We start from the raw sequence: 22,421 nt of genomic DNA, 5'->3' as shown, positions 1-22,421 counted from the left end.
GAATTCGTAGCCTGCTTTGTTTAAAAACACAACCGTCAAAATTATTGGATATATATATATATATATTTTTTTTATATGTATCTTCCAGGATATTTTTTCGCGGCTGCTTTAAGCAAACAGCGTAAAGCAACTTTTAGTGAAAGTTTACACAAGTTATACCAAATGCGATTCGCCAAAATACTGATTTATAACTTAACTTTGGTCCGAGGAATCGTGCCAATAATACTCACCCAAGAAATGCGATTTTTCTTTAATGTTAATGGGTTTCCGGAGCAGAGTTTTTAATTCATTCATCTGTAAGGTTTTGATTTTTCGTGCACCGTAAAATAACCATACGTACAATATAACAAGAAAGGATCGCATAAGTATGTCTCAAAAGAAAACATAATGCTTACTATACAGAAAACAACATCATTTTGTAATAAAGAACCACACGTTAACCTCCAAGAATTCATGTAACTTTGTACAATCTAAGAGCATAGAACCTAACTGAGAAGCAACTTAAAGTAGTTAATTTTTTTTTTCCATCATTCACAACACTCTATACAAGGCCTACAGAATTCATTATGTATACATCACAGCATATTCATTCCACTAAAACGCACAGCAAATTTCACGAAACGCAAGTATATGGCTTAATAATTCAACACCATCGTCAAATACGTACATCTCTTACAATTCTACATTTCCAGACAGTCTGTGTATTTAAGCAGCGGTGGGGATTTTTCTGTTATACAATTTAAACGAGCCCCGTTCAGTTCAATACGTTCACAAATGATTGATTCAGGGAAGGAATCAATGATTTAGTTGATTGAGGATTGAAGAAGGGGAAAAAATGTTTTTGAAACTTTTGCTGTTAATGTTTTTTTGCATTTTACTTCACAAAAAGGCAAGTACGTCATAAAAACGAAATATAGCATTAAACGAGGTCGACTAGAGGCCGATATGTTATTCAGGTGAGTGTTTGCCTATTAGTTCAGACTTTTTCACAGTATTTGCACGAGTGTCCGTTCGTCTGCGTGTCAGGGGCTCTTGAGACGGCTCATAGCGGGGTTGATGAAGGAGAAGTTGTTGAACATGGTCTGGTCCACACTGTTGATCATTATACAGTCTGTGACGGAAAGCCGAGGCTTCTCGTTTATGAACTCCTTATCGAAATTACTGCAGTCGCTTGCTGATTTCTGTAAACGGAGAGAGTTCAGGACGTCAGTCAAACTTCATCTTTTTTCCAGAATCTAGCGATCTTGCTGCCTTGCTATTTTACAGAGCCTCTCGAGCTGCTCATCTGAAATTATCTTTATCATTATATCCGTTGCTCGATCGTGTTGCGCACCACAAAAAAGCAGTCAATACTTAACACTGTTAAAATCGTGCTTGATTGAAATCGTAGACGTACATCTCACGTATGTGTTCTAAAGGTTCATGTTTCGGTACATATTCATTGCACTCAGGTCAGCAAAATAAAAACACGAGGAACAGAATCTTTACAGTTGTTAGTTTCATCAAGACTTATGAAGACGACTAAATAACACGCACAAAAAAAACTAAAAAATATATAATACATAGGATATATTGGCATATTTTTCTATATATATATATATATATATATATATATATATATATATATATATATATATATATATATATATATAGAATTGATACAAAGTACTGTCCCACATCCAAAATAGCATTTAAAAAGCGTCTATTTGTATCAATGTTTATTGAGATATTGAAATATTTTAGATATAAGCTTAATTAATTAAAAAAATCATAATTTTAATTGGGAGTTGCCCTAACCCCTACACTTCTTATAAAATTGATTTTTCTTTTTAAAAAATTTATTTTTTTTATTTAATATCTGTTAAAAATGTACAAAAAAGTGTCCCGCGTTTTTCACGTCACTACCAAAACAATGTATATTTTAGTTTATAGTCTCCCTCTCTCATAGCTACAGTGTTCGAGTCTCATCATCTTGAGGTAAATGTGTTCAAATCTCTGAAAAACCTGTCTGAAACTTTAAACTTTAAAAAAAAAACTGTTTTCATTTTTGTCATGTTTTTTGGGTGTTGGTTTTTGGGTTTTGGGTCACTACCCAAACGTCATCTTTGGAACACGCAATCCTCACATTCGTGTGAAATAAACCAAATATTAGTGCAGTTGTGCATTTTTTTTTGTATTTTTAAACTGAAAATCATTTTTTTCAGTAATAATCAGAATTTTAGAAACTATTCCGAGCCTGTCGCATTCTGGGATTGCATTCTATTTTAGAACAGCTTGCGCATGAAGAGCGGCGTCATCTTAAAATATTATCCAACGAATTTTTTCACGGCAGTGATGAACTTACCACAGTAGGCCTGAAGGGCGGCTCCACCTGTCGTTTCTCTAGTGCGCTCCAGTCCATGTCTCTGAAGAACGCATGCTGTCGTATGTTTCCTTTCACGCCCAGCCTTCGTTCAGGTTCGCGGACAAATAGCTAGATCCATTCAGAAAACCCCCGTTATAACGGATCGGGTCCCGACAAATCGAAGTAAAGCTTTTTTTCGAGTTAACATTAGCTCTGACGTACCTTTACAAGGATGTCCCGTGCATCTCTAGTTAACCAGCGTGGGTAGCAGGGGTCATCTGTGCGAATCGACTGAAACAGCTCTTCCTCGTCATGGCCGTGAAATGGAGACTGGCCAATCAACATCTCGTAAAGGAGGACGCCGAATGACCACCAGTCTACAGACGTCCCATACTTCTGCCCAAGCAGAATCTGAGAGGCGTACAGCGTTCATCGTTTGGTGAAATCATTTTACACGATTTAAAAATAATAGGCAATATATTAACTAGAGTGAATGCGGTAGCGATCGTCACCTCGGGAGCGATGTAGTCTGGTGTTCCACAGAAGGTACACGTTCTAGATTCTCCAAACATGTTCTCTTTGCACATGCCAAAGTCTGCGATCTTGATGTGACCATCGATGTCTAGCAAGATGTTATCCAGCTTGAGATCTCTGTAGAGGCATAAAAAGCATATACGTTTAAGGAAACACGCTTTGAGCTCGTGTGTTCGGTAATAGCGTTATTAATGAGCGCGAACCTGTACACGATGCCTTTAGAATGTAGAAACTGCAGCCCACAAACGATCTCGGCCGCGTAGAACCTATCGACAGAGGGAACGGAAGAGGTGTAAGAGAGAGAAACCCTGAGAAAAGAGGAGCAGGCTTTTAAAATGTGTTTGTGGGGGCTGCGTATGAGTCTCACGTGGACCGTGGGAGGTCAAATCTGTGGCAGGCCTGGATGTGGAACATTAAGTCGCCCCCATTTAAGTACTCCATCACGAAGAAAAGATTTTCCTTTAGAGACCAATACGAAAACAGATCATTTCAGAACGGTCAAACAAAACTGCATTACTTCAGTATGAGAGAGTGACTCAGTGTGTGTCATGGGGTGGGCGGACCGTATCGTAGCGTCTAAAATCTAATATTGTAGTATTTTGGAGCCATTGCTTAAAGTTTATAAATGTGTGTGTGTGTGTGTATATAAACATTTATATAATACAATTTTTTTTTCTTCAACTATACTGTATTTTAATTCATTCTAAATAAAATATAGAATCTTAAAGGGTTCCTTCACCCCAAAATGAAAATTCCCCCCATGTAGTTCTAAACCCGTAAAAGCTTAGTTCAGTTTTAAGAACACAATAGATATTAAATTGCCACTTGGATATGTTTTCTGCATATATTTACGCTTTGTTTTGAATGAAAGCCACATATCTTTGTTTTGTGGGTGACACGGCATACTCTATTTGAGTCCAGTGGATATTCTCCAAATTGGCTAAACTCTGACGCAAATGAGATTGAATTGTCGAATAATGTCGTTATTTTTATTTTCTCTGTGTACAAAAAGTATTCCCGTAGCTTCATAAAGTTCAGATTGAACCACTGATTGTTTGGCAGTCAATGGGACAGCAACAAGCCTCCTGGTTTTCATCAAATGTATCTTAAGTTGTGATTCGAAGAGTTACCCTAAAGGGATGCTTCAGCTAAAAATGAAATATTTTAATGAATATTTTTGATTAAACTTCATAGCTTTCTGAGCCTGCATAGACAAACAATTTGTGACCTAGATGAAATTTTTTGTTGTCTTTTGAAATTATGGTTATAGTCTTTGCTATGATCCTGTACATTGATCGGGAGTTTCCTTGCTCTCTGTGGAGGATCGGAGAGCTCCCAGATTTCATCAAAAATATCTTAATTCATGTTCAGAAGATAACCGAAGGTAATTGATGATAATGTTTATAGGTCTGTAGGTTATACTGTGTATTACCTTGGTCTGGAAGGTGCAGTAGAGATGCGTGAGGAAGGGGTGTTCCCAGGCCAGAGACAGCACTCTCCTCTCCACCATAGTGCATTCAACATCATCATCCATTAGTACTACATCTTTCTTCAGGGCCTTCACTGCAAAGAACTGCCCCGTGCCTTTCAGCTCAGCCAGGAACACCTACAACAAATACGCACGGAAAAAGATTTTTAGGGAACTACACGAGCATGCATCCAGAATGTTACCAAAGCTAGTTGCTCAAAATATTAAAAACATCCCAAAGCATATACAAATTGGCCAATTAGTTTTTTCAATAGTATACCGTTTTTCCAAGATTCTGTTTAATACCCTGTTTTTGCATCTTTACAGTAGGATTTAAAGGTTATTAATTGCCGATTGGTTATATATATCTGTTTGACCCACGGTATGAAATGATGTCTCGTTTATAAAATTAACTGCTGTGAGTTGAGTACGCCGTTACCTTTCCAAAGCTGCCCTTGCCCAGCATCTTATGCAGATTAAAATTATCTAGGTTGAACTTTTGGTGCTCTTTGCGTGGGGTGGCATACAGGGGTTCAGGCTGTTCCAGACTTGGCCTGCGGCCCTCAGCCGGAGTGTCCCATGAAATACCTTGATTCTCTGTATGGAGGAAACAAGAACGGTTCGACGTGAATGGATTGAAAAACACTGAATCAATCGATCGCCTGGTAAGCTTCTTGGCGTAGCAACATTTTAGGCACCATATGCTTCAAATGCTCCAAGGAGTAGATAATAAATTGTAAATTATATTTCAAAGATCATTCTGGCCAAATGATAGCAAAGTAGCCTGCGTATTCTTATTCGATTGGTCCATTCCAGAATGTCGGAGAACATGTAACAGAAAATTCCATTTAATTAAAATGTAATGTTTTCTCCCACAGTTTTTGGGCGCTGTGTCATTTTATTTTGCTTATGACGTTTTTTTTAGCTTAGCAACATGCTAATGTCAGTGGAATCTACTGGTATTTTAGCTTTGAAGCCAGTTCAGTGTCTACTTCCTTTCGATCGCTACCCAGTTCCTTTTTAAAAGCCAATTTCTGTTCATTTCTAGAGTAGGCATGTTTCTGTAAACCGAGACAATTTTGATAATGTTTAAACTCAAGAAATGGCCAACTCCCAGCGTACTTTATTCAGACAGACGTCCCATCTTTTGCTGCTAACTGAAGGTTAATTTAACTAGGCTACTCTAGTAATTAAGCAACTAAACGAACCTGTAGTTAGTAGCAAGTTCGACACTCAAATGAAATCTGTTATTTTCGTATGTTATATTTACCTTTGCGTGGTAGAGGCGGTGCAGGCGTGAGGGGTGATATTGGTAAGCGGCCCGAAGGCTCTCTAGTGACCCCTGCTTGACTTACGCCCACTGGACCCTCTCGACCAGCAATCTCAGTATCCCGAGAGCTGCGAGCCTGCTATGGAAGGAAACGCACATCAGATCAGATTAAATAACCTGCACCACATGATAATGGGTCATACGCGTCCACACGTACTATGTTGTGAACAACTACCCGAGCATTTCTAGCATGTTTTACAAAATGCAAAAATGTTCAGTCAAAATGGCGGAAGAGTGTCAACAGTTACTTTAAAATATAGACCAAAAGTTATTGTATTTAAAACGGTCCGTGTGGTATTTATTATTGTATGTTTATTAGTGGTGCTCTTCGCTTGGCGTACAGGCCTAGCATAGTTAGCTTATCAACATGCTAACAACAAACTCCATTGGAATAAACTGTGCTTGACTTGAGTCTGTTGTACTGTACTGTGAGTGGCTGGTTAAAGAAATAATTCAACAAATAATGAAATTCTGTCATTTACTCAAGTTGTTCCAACCCTACAGGAGTTTCTTTTCTTTTCTTCTTTCTCCGAACAGTTCCCACTGACTAGAAAAAATACCATGGAAGTGAACTGGGACCAGATACTTGGTTTGGTTAGCCACATATTTCAAAAATATCTTCTGTATTTAGCAGAAGATGGTCATACAGGTTTGGAACGACATGATGATGGTATTTTATTTTTTGGTGAACTATCCCTTAATTAAAACTGCTGCCCATGAAGCTTGTAACCAACTCGCATCAAGGAGGGCCGACTAAATGTACAGCCGCATTTTGGCAAAAGCCAACTTGAACCCTTTGTAAAAACTGCCTAAAGAAATATGTAATATCGAAATTTCATGCAGTAAAATTTGCCAGGCCACAGCAAATAGTGTGCCATTCGTTACATGCTTATTTCGCTCTGCATAGCATCTGTGCTTTATAATATGTGAGTCTTCCAACCTGTTGAGTGCTCTCAATCATAGCCAGGGCTTCTGCCATTAGCTTCTGGTTGACGCCACAAAGGTTTGCTACTTTCCTCTGACATTTATGGTGAACGTTCATGCCGCACTCTGCAGAAAGAAAAAACATTTCAAAGCATTAAACCAAAATAAAACCATATAAAACATGATTATATATGTTTTTAGGGGTCATTCTACAAAACAGTGACACATTGATTAAAGTTCTCACAAATATATATATATATATATATATATATATATATATATATATATATATATATATATATATATATATATATATATATATATATATATATGCAACAATATTTAAAAAATAAATGGCTCATGGTCAACTCATAGCTCAACTTTAATATTTATAAACCCTATATACCTCGTAACTTAGTAACATTTATTTTTATGTAATGCTACTTTGAACGTATTAAAAACGTATTTAAAAGGTTGCACATTAACTTGGTTACCATATTATCTTCACCCTTTTAATAATTAATTTACAACCCGAATTCGAGAAATGTTTCATATGGTCATATGATGTTGCTGCTAAAAATGTTTTTGTGTATTTGGTGTAATGCAATGTGTTTATGTGGTTTAAGCTTCAAAATACACATTATATTCCACAATAATATTGTATATTATTGTTTCTCCTCTAAGCCCCACCTTCCTGAAACGTGTTGATTTGTACAAAGCTCATCGTTCTTAAAAAAAAAAAAAAAAAAAAAAAAAAAAAAAAGCCAGGTTTCACGTTCACAAGGAAACGCAGCATCTCCAGAACATGGCACTGGCAGCAACGCTACAACAAGATTAACCGCTCCCGCCTTCTTTCTTTGCGTAAACACACATGCTGTGTTATAAAAATAAACCCACTCTGTGACATAGAAAAGTGGGGGCGTGTTTAAATGAGCCGTTTTAGGGGGGTGTGGATGAGTCATAACTCAAAAACAAAGAGACCTTAGTCTTTGTGACTTTAGGGAGTCTTATATATGCACTAGCGGCTTGTAACGCTTCAAAGAGAAAGGAAAACTTATAATGGCTTTAATATGATCCCTTTTAAAATTGGTATAAAATAAAAACTCAAAGAATTTCAGATCACATTAGCAGATTCAGATACAGCCGGGAGAATATCTGGCAACTAATAAAGTTAATTGGCGTAATTACGAAATGTTTTTGTTCCTTTTTTTATTGCTAAATTTCAGATTTAAAAACAAATTGGAAAAAAGTCTTGCATTGCTTACCTCCTAACATTAATATGCATCCATTTACGTTAGTCTGTTTGTGTTGCACCATCTCACTCTTATTTCATTATTATTAGATGGAATACTATTGACATTTACTTCCAAAAACCACCTTTTTAAAATGGATAAAACGCATAATGATCCTTTCACAGAATGACCCTTAGACATTAGCAGTTGGCATGTGGTTGTGTAATGTATCACCTTCACATTTAAGGCCCTGCCGAGCAAGACCCCACAACAAGGTTCCACAGTGCTCGCAGAACGTGGGACTCATGTAGTTATACACTTTAAACCGGTGAGGCATGTCAATCTTAAAACGTTCCTTATGGATCTGGAACACACGTACACACAGATTTAGGTCAGGTCGACAAGGAAAATGTCCGAAACGTCATCCGTGATTCAGTAAAGCATGGAAAGACTATTTTGTGGCGTCTACCAATCACCGAAAGAGGAAGAGGAGCCTGCGACCAAAAAGATGATTCATTTTCTTAAATATTTATAATTATGAGATCATCAGCAATTACTGAAGCTTCGCTGAATCTATAATTACCCTGAAGTTGCACAAAACATCTAAAGGTCTCTGACTTCCTGTGAATTCAGGGCACCAAAACCGCTTTGTGAGGAGAACCGTGCATTTACCATGGTTTCTTTACTGTTTACTGCTGAGCCTGTGCATTTGGCGATGACTTTGTCTATGCACTTTTTATGGATGGCGGCATTGCATTCTGGGAAAAAAAAAAGAAAGAGAGAAGTGTGTAGGAGGAGTCCTGACACTGATTCAATGGAAAGTTGTATGGGAACTGCAACATTGATGAGGATGTGAAAAAAAAAGACTTACGCCGACACTGATATCCCTGTTTATTCAGGCCCCTGAAACAGGAAAAGAAACTTAATGTAATGTAACGTGTAATCTAATATAATGTACAGTATAAATATTTGAGATGGCGCATAATACCAGACAAACTCTTTGCAGACCGAACAGAAAGTCGGCTGAGGGAAAAAGGTGGCGGTGAACTCGTGACATTTGACCACGTGAACTTTGGCCTGTTTGATGGCTCCTCGTCTGTGATGCAGGGCAAACACCCCTTCTTTTTCCCGTTCGGTTTCTCCGTTTCCTTCACCGTGACCCGCAGCGTCTAAGGACAAACCCACATAAAAACACCAGACGTTACTTGTGTCCTCTGATCCCACTTTGAGAACTCAACCGAGCTCCATCCTCTCAAAATGACATAATACTAGAATAATAATAACATTGATACGCGAGACATTATGTATTGTGTATCTGAATGAGAGAAATACTCACCACTCCTCTCCAAAAAATACCGTGCCTCCATTAATAAGCGACCCTGTGGCTTCAGTTCCACCTATATTACACCAAAATAAATTAATCTTATTAAATAATCGAAAATACAGCTGAAACATTTGTAGCGTACATTTTTATAGATTTATTTTAGTTCTGGGCAACAATTAATTGCATCCAAAATAAATACTTTTGTGTATTGTATAGTGTGTGTGTGTGTGTGTGTGTATATATATATATATATATATATATATATATATATATATATATATATATTATGTAATATATATATGTGTACTGTGTATTTTATATACATCAACACAGAGTATATATATTTTGAAAACATTTACATGCATATTTTTAATGATATAATTACATCATAAATTCTATTTAATTATATATATATATATATATACACACACACACACACACACACACACACACACACACACACACACACACACACACACGTATATAAATAGTCACATATATAAATAGTTCAGTGTTGTTGTTTTTTTAAATAAATTACCACAAAAACAAAGCTCTAGCTAACTCTGTGGTCAATTTGTCCTTCTTACCCAGATCTCTAGTTTGCCGTTTTCTTTCTTGCAGCGTGAAGCGAGGGTGTCGAGTTGAACAGTAGCCTCCGTCTTTAGCTCAGCCGTCTTGTCCTTGACCACCACATGCATCACTCGTCCTCGGTGGACGTGAGCGTCAAACGTGCTGCTCCACGGGGGATACATGGTGGGCCGCTTCTGTTTGTACACCTGACCCTTTTCTGCAGATACACACACAAATACAATACAAACGCATCTCTGAATCAGGTCCTCTCTGCCGACAGCCCTGGACCGGTCTTTAAAAGTATCAGCACAAGTAAATCATTTGACGAGTGTTACAGCATTCTAACTGGATTTACCGGATCTGAAATTAATACTAGTGAAATGGCACAATGCTCTTTCTGTTTGATAGTAATCTGCCAGCCTTTACCGCAGGAAAACAAATATACAGCCATACAAATGAAACCATGCAATTTTGGTAGAACGTCAACACATTTCCTTATAGTTAAAGCCAACATGACATTTAAAGTCAGGTCCGTTTTATTTCTTCATGCACGTTCCTGGTCTTACTGCGCAGAAAGCATCTTTGGGGAAAAAAACAAAAACGTTTGTTTTCGTAATATTTCGTCAACATAACTATTAATCCATTAATCTTAATCCAATAAATTCCCAATGGATCAAATCAAGTTTAGGCCTACATTTACTTATTCATTTAAATTAATTGCTGATGTCATGATTAATCATGATTATTCATATTGAAAATAAATGTTTGTTTACATAATGTGTGTGTGTGTGTGTGTGTTTATATTTATGTATATATACACATTCATACATGTATGTTTCAGAAATAAATTGTTTATATCTATTAAATAAAAAAAAAAAAAAAAATATATATATATATATATATATATATATATATATATTTTTTTTTTTAAATATATATAAAATAATATTTTGTTCCGTTAAAACGGGTTGAAAACACTTTCATTTAATAATTTGACGTAAAAATTTTAAATAAAAATCTAATAAAGTAGCTTTTTCTGCAAAAGTGCATTTGAATACACCTCCTGTTTTAATACATCATACATTTATTCATTGATTAAATTATTTAGTTTCAGTTGTCGTCAAAACAGGTTGCGAACACTTTCAGAGCATAATTTGACCTTAAGCGCACGAAATGCTTGGCCCTCGGTTCATCTGACTTGTACTTGACAGCGAAGACGATTCAAAGCGCCTGAGACTGACTCGACACTTTATGTTTTGACGGGTACGTGCGGTCGCGGTTGGTTCTAGAGAATGAAACCCAAAGGGGTTGCTGGGAAAGCCTTGTGTGTTCAGCGCTGCTCACTGGCCCTGTTTTGAGTAATATGAATGTGTGTAACTGCTTATCATTTCATCTGATCTGATTCACACCCACATTTTACCAGCTATGGACATCCTTGCGAGAAAACACGTATGGTGCATAAAAGTCATCAAAAATGTGCAGTAGGTGAGTTGAAAATGCAGAAATACTTAAGAACAGCTAACAATTAACTACAACTTTTCCCTCGAATTCATAATTTGCTGCTTATTAATAGTAACGTAATTAAGTTTAGATATTGGGTAGAATTGCATTAATTAGCATTGATAAATGGCATATTTTCTGATATATATGCACGAAATAAATCCGTTTTGGTTCCCGTCTGTCCTCGTGAACTGATGCTGAATATTCTAATGACTAAGACGCCCGCTTGAAATCGTGCGATCGCCATATAGACTTTATGAATCATAATCTTTTTACTGATAATGACACTTATGACACACGCTCACCTTAAGGCAAGAATTCACACGGCACGTCCAATTATAGTAAGTTATTTATTGCCAATTTTGGCCAGACGCACTTTCATCAGCAGGAAGCAGGTTGGCCTTGTGGGCGTTTCTTCCACTACGGGCAATTTCGTCTTTTGAAATTTTAGTTGAACGTTTCCTTGATACGAATATTTAATGCATTTATAGGAGATTTCTTTCATTTGTCAAATTTAACTTTCGTAAATCATTTCTACCACATTCGAAATCAGATTTTTTTTTTTTTAAAGCATTATCGCTTTTTATGCACAATACATAGTTAAATATTTACATTTAATTTTTGCATAATTTTTTGCATAACTTGCTGCTTGAATAAAATCTACTCCTTTTACCTTTTTAAAATGTAATTGTAAATATTTACTTTTTTTTCGGCACATCAGATGATTCGTTTAATTATCATCACTTCATAATTAAGTACAATAACTAAATTTTATGAGCAAAATTGGTTGTTGTAATAAAGTTTAGATTATCATTATCATCAGCTGACTGAGATTTCATATTTTAAGCATGTCATATAGATTTTGTATAGTTTAAAATTAAAAGTGGGACAAGGTGGGACTTTTAATGTGACCTTCGTAAACAAAAAGTCACGATATAAAGTGATCATAAAATTGCCCATATCGTGTTTTTCCACGCTTTTTATTTGAAACTCTCCTCATATATATATATATATATATATATATATATATATAAAGCCAGCGTTTTTCTTACCGGTCTCCACAGCCTCTTTCATGTAGACAGCACAGTATGGATTGAGGACTTCTTCGTGGTAGGCAAGCCCAGGGTCCATCTCGAAACTGGAAAAACCGATCCTCAGGAACGGAGACATGACTGTGAACCGGACGGATAGAGGTTCCCTTCAGAAGCGCGTTGGGTAACACCACTGTAAGGATCTTCTGCACACCGACGCGCTCCTATTTGATGTGTATTTTCATATTTGTGATCTCCGACGTGTTGCTTTTGAATCTCAGCAGAGGCGATGTCCTCAGCTCCGCGGCATCCAAAGTAATACTGCTGTTCTCCGGTTGAAGTCCATCAGATCCAGCTCTCTTATAGCCACTGTTTTAGAAGAAATTGTGTTACTTTATAACTACGTAATAAAATTACAGTAATACATGTATTAGTATATATGTAATGTATTATATGTAATATAGTAATAAAACCGACATTAGTATTTCACAAAAACTCCCATAATGATGATATCGTATACAGTTAAGTCTCCTTAAACCATTAACTGAAGCCCAACTGAAGAAAGCCATAAACAACCCAGCCGATATGCTCTCTGTCAAACAGAAACGCAGCTGAAGTCACGCTTTAACGTCTTTTCCACGCTGTTAAACGAACACGACACCAGCTTACACCAAGCAAAAAGACTAAACGGAAAACACGCGGACTTGTTGAACAGGGAACGCTTGGAGAGCACTCACCCAGTTGAAAGCTGTAAGGCCACTGGCGAAGGGAGAGAAGCAGACAGAAAGAACTATTAATAGACGTGAAACACAAAACTGCCATCCCGACAGCCCTGACAGGATTCACTTCCCCGCTGAGTCACAGCGCTATCACGCGTCACGCTCGGGACGCTTACGCTTTGCTCAGACCTGATGTGTGTGTTATAGATTTGTACTTTTTTTTTTTTTTTTTTTTTTGGCCCTCGAATGCCTTAACTGAGAAATACCAATAATTCGTTAGCTTTCAGAAACAAAAATGTGAACATTTCAATAAAGCACTTCCGTTAAAACATAAGCGGTGTAGCTTTTTTTTTTTAGCGTTGCGTTGTTGTGGAATTGAACGTAACGTCACACGAAATAGGTCGGTGAGTGTTTCCGCCGCGCTAAAACTGGTACCGTTCGAAGGGTGAGCATTTTAATGTTTACTTGCGTTGTGAAAAAGAAGAAACGAATGCATTGACTTGGTCGTTGACATTGCTAGACGGCTGCTATAGTGCGACGTCTCCAGTTTTCTGTGGCTTTATCCTGTCACGGTGGTAGAGCAAATGAGGGAAAAAAAAGCTTTTAGTTGATCATTTTAACAGTATTTCTTAGTGGGCAGTGATTCAGCGCCACTTTTTTTCTTGCAAAAGTTTGTTAAAAAGTAAAAAAAAAAAAAAAAAGGTTAACCAATGATTTTGGGTAAGCTGAAAATAACACGCCTGTCAGGATATACCAAAGAATTAGCGCTGAAAAGGCGAGGATACGAATTTTTTTTCGCCTGGCATTATCAAACCTGCTTTCGTGAGAGTTTCCCGCTAGATTTAAGGAAGGAGAGCTTTAAAACGAAGCATGCAACATGATTTGCTAATATCTGTGTTAGTTTAATTACAAGGCAATTTTCCTTCCCATCGTTGAATTCAACATTTAAGTGCGTTATTTCAGTTCAGCCAAACAGTATTTTTTTCCTCAAAACTCTGGCTTATAAACTCTCTTTCTTTGCTCTGTGAATGTGATGCCGCCGAGTATTTCCTGTCGTTTCACCGACGGCTTGAACCGCACTTCCTGCGTCACCGAGGGCCGCCGCTTTTTACCCGCCACCAGGATAGAGAGAGAAGACGAAGGACAGGGAGGACGCGGCTGGACGCGGAGGCTTTCATGTCACGGCTTTTATAGCGAGTCTTCACCGGCTCTCTGAACGTGATATTTCATCAAACGGAGTCGATAGCGACTGTCCCAGCAGGTGAAGGCCGCGGGGCTGGAAGAAGTGTGGGATCAAACACACACACACACACACCAGACTGGACTCAACTACAAATACGTCTGACCTTTCCCAGCCGCTCGGGAGGTTGGACCCATGAGGCTTGTTAAAGGAATATTCCACGTTCGTCTGTGGCTCGGTTACCTCAGAAAAGCTTTCTCTATTCTCAGTTTGTAAAAACAAAACCGTTTTTTACATGAATCCACGTAGAATGGAAGTCAGTAGGCAGGTGTTCACCTAAAAGCAGAAATGTAGTAGGTATTTTTTTTGTTAAACTGTTTTGAGATGTTGGCATCTAATGGCACTACTTTCTCTCTCTCTCTCTCTCTCTCTCTCTCTCTCTCTCTCTCTCTCTCTCTCTCTCTCTCTCTCTCTCTCTCTCTCTCTCTCTCTCTCTCTCTCTCTCTCTCTCTCTCTCTCTGCGCGTAAACAGTTTGAAGAGAGACCTGTCACATCCCTTTCTGGTTGTTTTTAGACGCTTTTAGGTTTTGATGTTGCATAAAATGAAACCGCGTTTGCACCGACAACACACACACACACACACACACACATATATACACATACATACAGTAGATATCTATAAAACATACACACACACATATATACAGTAGAGATATATAGAGTATAAAGTGTATGTGTGTGTGTGTATGTGTATGTGTGTGTATATATATATATATATATATATATATATATATATATATATATATATATATATACACACACATACATACAGTAGATATCTATAAAACATACACACACACGCATGTGTATAAATGACCAATTGCTTTCATTTATAGTGTATTCAAATAGAAAGTATTTTTTTTTTATTATTGTAATAACACTTTACAGTACTGCTGTTTTTACTGTTTTCCATCAAATAACTGAGCATGAAATGTCTCCTAACAAAAACGAGCATAAATACAAAACCAAACGTTAACGTAGACCTAAATTAAACAAATGACGTACCATTAACCAAAAAAATACAAGCAGGACTGTTGAGAGCGACTCAGAGAAGGCAAAAACATGCTATTTTTCAAACAAAATCAAATCAAACAAAAGAGGAAGTGTTTTTTTGTGTGTGTGTGTGTTACTATTACAATCAAGGTTTTGGCACTATATATTACGTGAGGTCTGCTGTGCTGAAATCACATCTGTATCGTGATCGCATCTCACTCCACACAAACCCCATTTATTCAAAACAATTACGCTCACGGCCGCCTTTATTCAATTTCTATTTTTTTTTTTTTTTTTTTGGCTATTGAGTAATAGAGCTATTCTTGCACATGCTGGTTCGTCATAGCTTTTTTTTTTTTTTTTAACCCCAAGGTTATCCGCCACAAGGCTGTTGAAATAACACGGCTCAACACCGCAAAGCATCGCTGCGCCCGCGTTCGAGGTTCAGTGCCGTCTTATCCTCCGTAACAGAGCCGGCTCGACTCTCAGCCGCGCTGTTGTTTTAAATAACGTCAAAAAATTTCACGATTAAATATTTAAACGGCCGCTTCAGCACAACTTGCAGCTTTAGTGCATTATCAATCGGGGGTATGAGGAAACGCGTAAATGGTCGTGAAACGATCGCAGTAATTATTTTGAACTTAAATCACGCAACGCTGACATGGTTTGAGCTCTTGGTTAAAATGTGGTTGGAAATTACACTCTGATGTGAGTAAGATGTTCCAGCGCCCGACATTTGCAGTTCCTCTAACTTAAACGCATCACACCGCAGAGGGTAGCGTGCTCGTATTTTTCTTGGGTTTTTTTTTTTTCATCACTTGCGCGTAAATGCGCGCGCAAGCTGAAAAAAAAAACTTTATAAGCACTTTTTTTAAGGGTCCGATTCTTGGGTAGCAGCTTTTGTCAAATTATGGGCAGAAAGGGGGCATGCCTGAGCTCAGATTTGCCTGAAAAAAAATCAGCATTTCTCATCAACCCGACTCGTTTCACCCTGTTTTTTCTGCTTTGATGCACGTTTTAAACGCACTGCAACCCAGAGCTTCGAGAAGGCGGGCATGCGCGTTATAAAAAGGGCTGCCTTCATCACTCTGGCAAGGCTGAAGCCCCTACATTTCAGCAGGTATTAACTGCCTTAAACACTGGATAAACAAGATCCTTCTTTTAAAACCAAAAAAAAAAACCCAGGCGCGTGACCCACAGCTTTCCACTTGTGTGGGCAACCTGAGGCGAAAACGGGGCAAAAACGCGTTCGCCCGTAACCGAAAACGCGTCCCACACGTGTCGTTTTCTTTAAAACGTTCTGTTTTCTTTTTTAAAACCAATTCTTAAGCGCAAAGTTTACTTTACGCTTTTTTTTCCTTCAGTTTTGCGGTTTCCTGCGAACGGTTTCTAGCGAAGCCGACCGGAGAAGTGTGCAGAGCGCGCGAGAAGATGCGTCTTGTTTAAAAAAAAAAACAAAAAAACAAACTTCCAGGCCGGTCGGCGGCTGTCGGGGCTACATCAGCGACACGGGCGGTCTCTTTTTCCCTTCATGTTCTCGGTTCCGTTTATTTGTGGAGTTAAAGTGAGCCACCGCGGAGTACGAAATCGACACTTACCCGGCGACGCGGACGCGGCTCCTCGCGCAGCGAAGTAAAGCTCTGAAAGCACGCGCACGTGACGCGCGCGCTTCACACCTCTCCTCGCAGACTAAAGGAAGCGGAGAGAAATGGTGTGCGGTTTGCAGAATTGCACGCTCTTGGCTGCTAAAATATAGGTCGTTGGCTTTTATCGCGTATCGAAGTTAGCATGTTTAATTTTAAGCGAGTAGAGCAAGTGATTTTTGACGTACGGGTACAGAGGTGGCGGCATTGCATCGTAGTTGGTTTTATTTAACTACGTGTACGTTTTTGTTTAGTTTTTTTGTGCGTATTTTAAGAAGCAGGGTGTTGACAGATTGAGGGTTTGAAATAGCACCCGTCAAACGCGGGTAAAAAAAAAATAAAAAAAATCTGTTGCTGGTAAAGTCAAATCGTTATTCTTGGTAACCTTTCTTGGGGATGTTTGTGCAAGCCAAATCTGCACAGGTTTAGCTCAAATAGCCACTGAAGACTGTTGAGACGTCGTGACATCATGGAGCGCATTGCAAAAACCAAGCAAAGCACACCTACGGAGTGCACGCACACGCGACGTGACCCGACACCGGCTAGACGAACAGTGCGCGTGCGCGTTCAGAGCGCGCTCTTTCATTACTCGACGCTTGATATGCATTGAGAATGATCGTATGATTCAGGATGATGTATTTATCAATTTCATATAGTTACAAAATGCTATGTTGATTTTCTGCAAAAAATAAACAAAACGTCAGTATCCGAGAGGCCTTCCACAAGAAGGTGGTTTGTTCCTGAACGAATCTACCGTTTAAATGACTCGGTTCAGTCTACCACCTACTGGCAGTGTTGATTTTGCTTTTGAAATGTATTTTCATGTTGTCAATAAATGTATAAAACATTGCATTTTTAAAAAAAAATGCAGGCCCCTCTGAGCCGAACTAATGCGTTAAAAGGCTACATTGGTTGTGTGTGTGTGTGTGTATATATGTGTATATATGTGTGTGTATATTTATGTGTATATATGTGTATATGTGTGTGTGTATATGTGTGTGTGTATATATATATATATATATATATATATATATATATATATATATATATATATATATATATATATATATATATGTATGTATGTATGTATGTGTGTGTGTGTGTGTATATATATATATATATATATATATATATATATATATATATATATATATATATATATATATATATATATATATATCTATCCATGGCCAAAAGTTTTGAGAATTGCATAAATATAAGTTGCTGCTTAAGTTTTTTTAATAGCAATCTGCATATACTCCAGAATGTTATGAAGAGTGATCAGATGAATTGCATAGTCCTTCTTTGCCATGAAAATTAACTTAAACCTGAAAAAAACTTTCCACTGCATTTCTCTGCTGTCATTAAACGACCTGCTGAGATCATTTCAGAAAACGTCATGTTAAGTCAAGTGAGAATGTTGACGAGCACAAGGCTGGAGATCATTATGTCAGGCTGATTGGGTTAGAATGACAGACTTGACATGTTAAAAGGAGGGTGATGCTTGAAATCATTGTTCCTTCATCGTTAACCATGGTGACCTGCAAAGAAACGCGTGCAGCCATCATTGCGTTGCATAAAAATGGCTTCACAGGCAAGAATATTGTGGCTACTAAGATTGCACCTAAATCAACAATTTATAGGATCATCAAGAGCTTCAAGGAAAGAGGTTCAATTCTTGTTAAGAAGGCTTAAGGGCGTCCAAAAAAGTCCAGCGAGCGCCAGGATCGTCTCCTAAAGAGGATTCAGCTGCAGGATCGGAGAGCCACCAGTGCAGAGCTTGCTCAGGAATAGCAGCAGACAGATGAGAAGTGAGGAGAAGACTTTTGGAAGTGAGGAGAAGACTTTTGGAAGATGGAGTGGTGTCAAGAAGGGCACCAAAGAAGCCACTTCTCTCCAAAAAAAAACATCAGGGACAGATTGATCTTCTGCAAAAAGTATGGTGAATGGACTGCTGAGGACTGGGGCAAAGTTACATTGTCCGATGAAGCCCCTTTCCGATTGTTTGGGGCATCTGGAAAAAGGCTTGTCCGGAGAAGAAAAGGTGAGCGCTACCATCAGTCCCGTCTCAAGCCAACAGTAAAGCATCTTGAGACCATTCATGTGTGAGGTTGCTTCTCATCCAAGGGAGTGGGCTCACTCACAATTTTGCCCAAAAACACAGCCATGAATAAAGAACGGTACCAAAACACCCTCCAGCAGCAACTTCTTCCAACAATCCAACAACAGTTTGGTGAAGAACAAGGCATTTTCCAGCACGATGGAGCACCGCGCCAGAAGGCAAAAGTGATAACTAAGTGGCTCGGGGACCAAAACGTTGACATTTTGGGTCCATGGCCCGGAAACTCCCCAGATCTTAACCCCATTGAGAACTTGTGTTCAATCCTCTAGAGGCGGGTGGACAAACAAAAACCCACTACATATGACCAACTCCAAGAAGTGATCATGAAAGAATGGGTTGCTATCAGTCAGGATTTGACCGCGAAGTTGATCGAGAGCATGCCCAGTCGAATCGCAGAGGTCCTGAAAAAGAAGGGCCAACACTGCAAATAATAATGTCATGTAATTGTCGATAAAAGCCTTTGAAACGTATGAAGTGCTTGTAATTATATTTCAGCACATCACGGAAACAACTGAAACAAAAGATCTAAAAGCAGTTTAACTTTGCGAAAACTAATATTTGCGTCCTTCTCAAAACCTTTGGCCACGACTGTATGTTCATTATTATTATTATTATTATTTTCCTTTTTTAAACCTTACAACTGTGCTGCGTTTGGGGGTTTTATGGTATTTTTAATTTAAATAGGTAATTTTGTCATATTGTGTATACAGCTGTGCTTGTTAAACTAGTAAGATGTATGTTCCTCAGTAGATGGACACAACATTACAACGAGCTAGTAGAATATTGCCGCCATCTACTGGAAAGTTACTTATTTAATTATTTTCAAATTTGTTTTGAAGATTGAACCGCAGCCTAATATATTTTAAAGAAGTGTTTCAATAAATACGGTGTTATGCAGGAATACCAGATGTAATTATTCTTGATCTTTAATTGTGTTGAATACATTTACATTTGCACTGGAAACTATTTAAAATAATCAATAACTAATTTTATTTTTATTTTAATTTCATTTTATTTTTATTTTATTAACATAATAAATACATAAGTACTGTCACAAATGTATTGTTTATTGTTAGTTCAGATTATCACTGTATAATATTTAATAACGTGAGGTAAAATCCTACCGAGGGCCGCAGGTAGATCAGGGCCTGTCCTGCACTCAATGGTTGAGTCTGAAATTGCAGACTTTTAATATTTCATACTTGTTTTTAACAAGCATGCTTTTATCCCCCCTAACAAGTAGCCTACCAAAGCTCGTCAAAACCTATTGTGTTCTAACACGCGCCTTTTTGAACCGGTTCTTCGAATCCAAACGATTCAGTGAAATGATTCATCGGATCACTGCAGTGCCAGCGGGCGGCGCTAAATCATAAAAAGCGACACCTATATTCTCAAAAAAAAAACTTTATGTAAACAGTTTCTCTTTCTGAACGCGTGCGCCGAACAGAGTATTGATCGGTTCATCGATTGATTGAATATCGATGCTTCGACAGGAGTTAAATGAATAAGAATAAGACTCAATGTATCAATGTGCAAATACTTTGATTTTATTATGTGAAAAAAATGTACAGGCCCATACTTAGTCTTTTGTTATTTCAATCCCTTTTTCCTTTTCTTTTCTCCTTTTTTAAAGTACATTAGGCCATTCAGCGTTCAACAACAGCCAAGAGATAAATCAGCTCCGTATTAAGGTGGTGTTTTTTGTTTCGCTCATTGTTTTGGGTGAAGGTGAGCGAGTGTGGAGGGACGGGGAGGCGGAAATATGGGGGGATGGGACACACGGTGAGAAATTTGTAATTGTTGCGTTGCATCGGGAAACGTGCCTTCACTCTATATTTCTGTTGCTATGGAAACCTGTGAGGGAGCTGGCGGATGCCTGGGAGACCCCCAGCGAAAGTCCTCCACACACACACACACACACACACACACACACACACACACACACACACAGAGAGAGAGAGACAGAGACAGAGAGGGAGAAATCCTGTGTGGGTATGTCTGAATAAATTTAATTGTAATTATTTGAATGCACTCCAAAGCCTTGCGAAGAAGCGGCTGTTGTGTCTGCGATTCAGATTCGTGTTAAAATCCCGCTTAATCTCAGCGTGTAGCTAATTAATAAAAGCTCTAGGGAAAATAACTCATCTCTCGTTTTATCTAATTGGGCCGCAATTGTGATTTATAGCGATTAATATGAAAGAATGCAATGCTGACTGAAGAGTATGACTGTGAAACAGGATAATGATTGAGATGATTACTTACGCTGATTAAACTGCATCGATACAATCAGATTTCATTAATTGAAGCATTACTAAAAGTTTATAGTACAAAATGCATAATTTCCAATTTACTCTTGCTTTAAAATGTGTGTATATATTTATTTATTTATTTATTTATATATATATATATATATATATATATATATTTATATATTTATATATATATATATATATATATATATATATATATATATATATATATATATATATATATTTATTTATATATATATAAAGATGCAATTTTATATACTATATATAATTTTTTCCACTGTAATTTAAAGTATACATGCAGGAAAATTTAATAACAGAAAATACTTCTGTAAAACTGTAGTATAATATAATTCTAAATTACAAAATGAAATGGCATTTTTAAAACACATAAATACATTTATACATCTATTTCAACATTTAATTGTATAAACATAAGTCGGAACTGGATGAAATGAAGACTGTCTTTTAAATGAAGGGTTTGTTAGAAATAAGCCTCGAGCTTTTTATACGTCAGTATGTGATTTTGAGCCTCCTCTCAGGAAACGCGTCTTCGCTGTTGAGAAAAACTAATTAGATGCGTCGCAAAACCCAAAAGCTTAGACACCATCTGCGCCAAAAAAAAAACCTCAAGTCGTCAACTTATGTATTGTCTTGACTTACTTTCAGCAGGGAACGAAATAATTAAGTTGAAGTTATTTTTAAAAAGCGAAAAGGAGGGCCCGGGTTAACCAAGATGGTTAAAAGCATGCATTTCAGCTGATGGTATAAGAAACAAATGTGTAGATCGTAAATGTACCATAAGGGAATGACAAGCAGGCACTTTCTCTGTCGTTTCTGTTAGCGTTATTATTATTATTATTATTATTATTATTATTATTATTTTTACAGGAAATATGAATGAAAATGAAACTGTTTTCTCGAAACCATCTCTTTTTAAGCAGCTCGCATGCTGAGATTGTACAGAGTCATTCGCAGTGAATACAAATGAAAGCACAACACACACACACACACACACACAGATTCTTGAAATGCCCCATGCGGAGAAATATCCAGCCGCGTGACTGAATTGGCTGTTGAGGGGAAACTGTGGAAAACTTTTAGTGGAAAAATATTTCTAACGCCAGCGATCCATCACTTGAAGACAGCTGGCGGGAAAACACTGAACGCTAAATACTGT

The 22,421-nt window shown here is 37.7% G+C and overlaps 1 protein-coding gene across 3 annotated transcripts; it reads right to left on the bottom strand.

Moving 5' to 3' along the window:
- Window positions 1-234: 234 nt before the first annotated feature.
- Window positions 235-16,918, bottom strand: prkcq (protein kinase C, theta). 3 transcript variants are annotated; one of them, XM_043237551.1, is made up of 18 exons: window positions 16,808-16,918; window positions 12,279-12,626; window positions 9,744-9,943; window positions 9,169-9,229; window positions 8,821-9,001; window positions 8,704-8,735; window positions 8,505-8,590; window positions 8,067-8,196; window positions 6,617-6,726; window positions 5,617-5,755; window positions 4,786-4,943; window positions 4,311-4,484; window positions 3,246-3,337; window positions 3,082-3,144; window positions 2,857-2,995; window positions 2,567-2,755; window positions 2,345-2,473; window positions 235-1,181 (listed from the first exon to the last, which is right to left on the bottom strand). In XM_043237551.1, the coding sequence occupies exons 2-18, from the start codon at window positions 12,394-12,396 to the stop codon at window positions 1,023-1,025; spliced, it is 2,160 nt and encodes a 719-aa protein (XP_043093486.1). In that variant the 5' UTR covers window positions 12,397-12,626; window positions 16,808-16,918; the 3' UTR covers window positions 235-1,022. The 3 variants fall into 3 exon arrangements, with proteins under 3 accessions (XP_043093486.1, XP_043093487.1, XP_043093485.1); XM_043237552.1 differs by lacking the exon at window positions 16,808-16,918 and adding an exon at window positions 12,995-14,292 and having other exon boundaries at window positions 5,617-5,752; XM_043237550.1 differs by lacking the exon at window positions 16,808-16,918 and adding an exon at window positions 12,995-14,291.
- Window positions 16,919-22,421: the final 5,503 nt, after the last annotated feature.

This window comes from Puntigrus tetrazona, chromosome 4 (assembly GCF_018831695.1).
Source record: "Puntigrus tetrazona isolate hp1 chromosome 4, ASM1883169v1, whole genome shotgun sequence".
NCBI lineage: Eukaryota > Metazoa > Chordata > Actinopteri > Cypriniformes > Cyprinidae > Puntigrus > Puntigrus tetrazona.
The sequence above is the reverse complement of the archived record's forward strand: the minus strand, read 5'-3'. Positions and strand labels throughout refer to the sequence as shown.

Excerpts from the sequence above, each read along its gene's own strand:
- prkcq (XM_043237551.1), bottom strand. The coding sequence starts at position 12,396 with ATGTCTCCGTTCCTGAGGATCGGTTTTTCCAGTTTCGAGATGGACCCT. Across the intron at positions 9,944-12,278 it reads GAAAGAGGCTGTGGAGACCG|AAAAGGGTCAGGTGTACAAA; the intron begins GTAAGAAAAACG and ends GTGTATCTGCAG. Across the intron at positions 1,182-2,344 it reads CGCCCTTCAGGCCTACTGTG|AAATCAGCAAGCGACTGCAG; the intron begins GTAAGTTCATCA and ends CTCCGTTTACAG.